Genomic DNA, 1,896 nt, shown 5'->3' with positions numbered 1-1,896 from the left:
CACACACACACACACACACACACACACACACACACACACACACACACACACACACACACACACACACACACACACACACACACACACAACCAACCTAAATGTAATATTATCTATCTGTTGAACCAACACTTGACATGTTTGTGGTCACTCAGATTTGAATATATTTTATAATGTATTTTTTTGCAGGAAGAAATGCCTGAGCGTCCAACTGTTGCTACTCTTCTGAATTCCCTAGCCAATTATAATGTAACTATCCCTTCTGTATCTGACCAGGATGCTAAGATGGTGCCAAAGGTAGGTTTTCATCCATAGTTATATTTCTAGACAATTTTTATAAGCATCTATTAAGAATTACTATTTTTTAGCTGTAGGTGAATTTACTTATTGTTTCTTTTTTTTGTTCTTTTAATATATTATTTGTAATCTGTTTTTGTCTTCCCCATTTACCCTTGCATAGTGTGCATAGCCTTTCTCACTGATTTTCAAAAAGATATATTATTTGTCTGCTTACTCTTTCTTCCTCTCAGAAATTACTATTTGAATTTGTTTATCCTTCTCCCAAATAGTATATAAATCATCTGTTTTATTTTTGTTTCAATGGAACTTATTTCCATAATTTTTTTTTGCTTCCTAACAAATAATATTGTTTATCTGTTTTTTGTTTAATCAAAGACAAATTTTTATTTTGTTACACCATCATAAAACGTTTTGTTATCATGTATCCATAATGATTAATATTTTGCCCCACAAAACTTGTGGCACAGCGGTATGTCTGCGGACTTACAGTGCTAGAAACTGGGTTTTGATACCCATGGTGGACAGCCTATTATGTAGCTTTGTGCTTAATTACAAACAAACAAAACCTTCACAATGATAAATTTTTTGTGTATTTTTTCTTTATCCTAGCAAAAACTTTGTTTATAAATATAAATATTTGTGTATTTTGGCTTATTTCTGTACAGAAAGCAAACCTGGGAACATTAGCAGGTGTTTACTTTCCTTGTATTCAAAATATTTTTGGGGTAATCTTTTTCATTCGCCTGGTTTGGATCGTAGGGACTGCTGGTGTTCCACAAGCCTTCTTAGTGGTGTTTCTCTGCTGCTGTGTGGTGAGTTTACTTAACTTTTGTTTGTTACATTATCCAGTTTTTGTTTACAACTGTTTTGCACTTATTTGTATAGTACAATTTATGAAAATAGAAATTATTATAATTTATGTATTTTAGAATATTTGTTGGATAGATATCATACCCATGCAACACTAGAGTTGAGCACTTTTTGGTCAAGTGCAGTTTTGTTTTTAACAGTAATATTGAAACACAACTTTTAGTTGATAAAGAGAATAGAAAAGCCCTGAATAGAGAATTACAAAAACTTCAGTATTGTACAATATTTCTACTTTGAAAATGTTACTTCTTGCATCAGGCTGTATTCTTTTAACCAATTAGATGCCGTGGCCATTTTGTCTTATTGTGAGGGCAAAATCACACTTGTGAATTGAAAAAATGATAGAGAACTTATCCTTTATTGGATTTCAGATTTTATTTTTGTAAATAGTAGCATAACATTCAATTATTTGTACAAAATTGTATTATTTAATGTAGTTTAAAGAAGAATTCAATGAAAAAATTCCTAAAATATGTTTTAGACTGTAAGTAAGTGCCCTCTAAGAAGAAAAGTTTTTTTCAAAAATTTTTTAAGATATTTCCTTCCACTTCAGCACTGTTTCTGCCATCTATAATTGGTATCTAAACCTTTTTTTAGTCTGTTTTCTTTATAAAACTGCGTCTGGGCATGTTATACATCAGTTGTAAAAGTTTTAGCCAATCCTAGTCGAAGGTGTCAATTTCAGTACCATGTTATTCCAATCGCTGTATCTCACATTTGACAAATCAT

General features: G+C 31.3%; 1 protein-coding gene across 2 annotated transcripts in view; it reads left to right on the top strand.

Annotated features, from left to right (window-relative positions):
* Positions 1-1,896, top strand: part of LOC106464908 (solute carrier family 12 member 6-like) — a 216,691-nt gene that overhangs the window by 50,912 nt on the left and 163,883 nt on the right. For both annotated transcript variants that reach the window (XR_002611853.1, XM_013925080.2), the window contains exons 3-4: positions 187-294; positions 963-1,109. Coding sequence is in view for 1 of the 2 variants with exons in the window: in XM_013925080.2 (XP_013780534.1) it covers positions 187-294; positions 963-1,109 (255 nt within the window). In the remaining variant the exon portion in view is untranslated. The remainder of the gene's footprint in view (positions 1-186; positions 295-962; positions 1,110-1,896) is intronic.

The sequence above is a fragment of the Limulus polyphemus genome, unplaced genomic scaffold, assembly GCF_000517525.1.
Source record: "Limulus polyphemus unplaced genomic scaffold, Limulus_polyphemus-2.1.2 Scaffold1777, whole genome shotgun sequence".
Lineage (NCBI taxonomy): Eukaryota > Metazoa > Arthropoda > Merostomata > Xiphosura > Limulidae > Limulus > Limulus polyphemus.
This window is presented reverse-complemented; position numbering and strand designations above follow the sequence as displayed.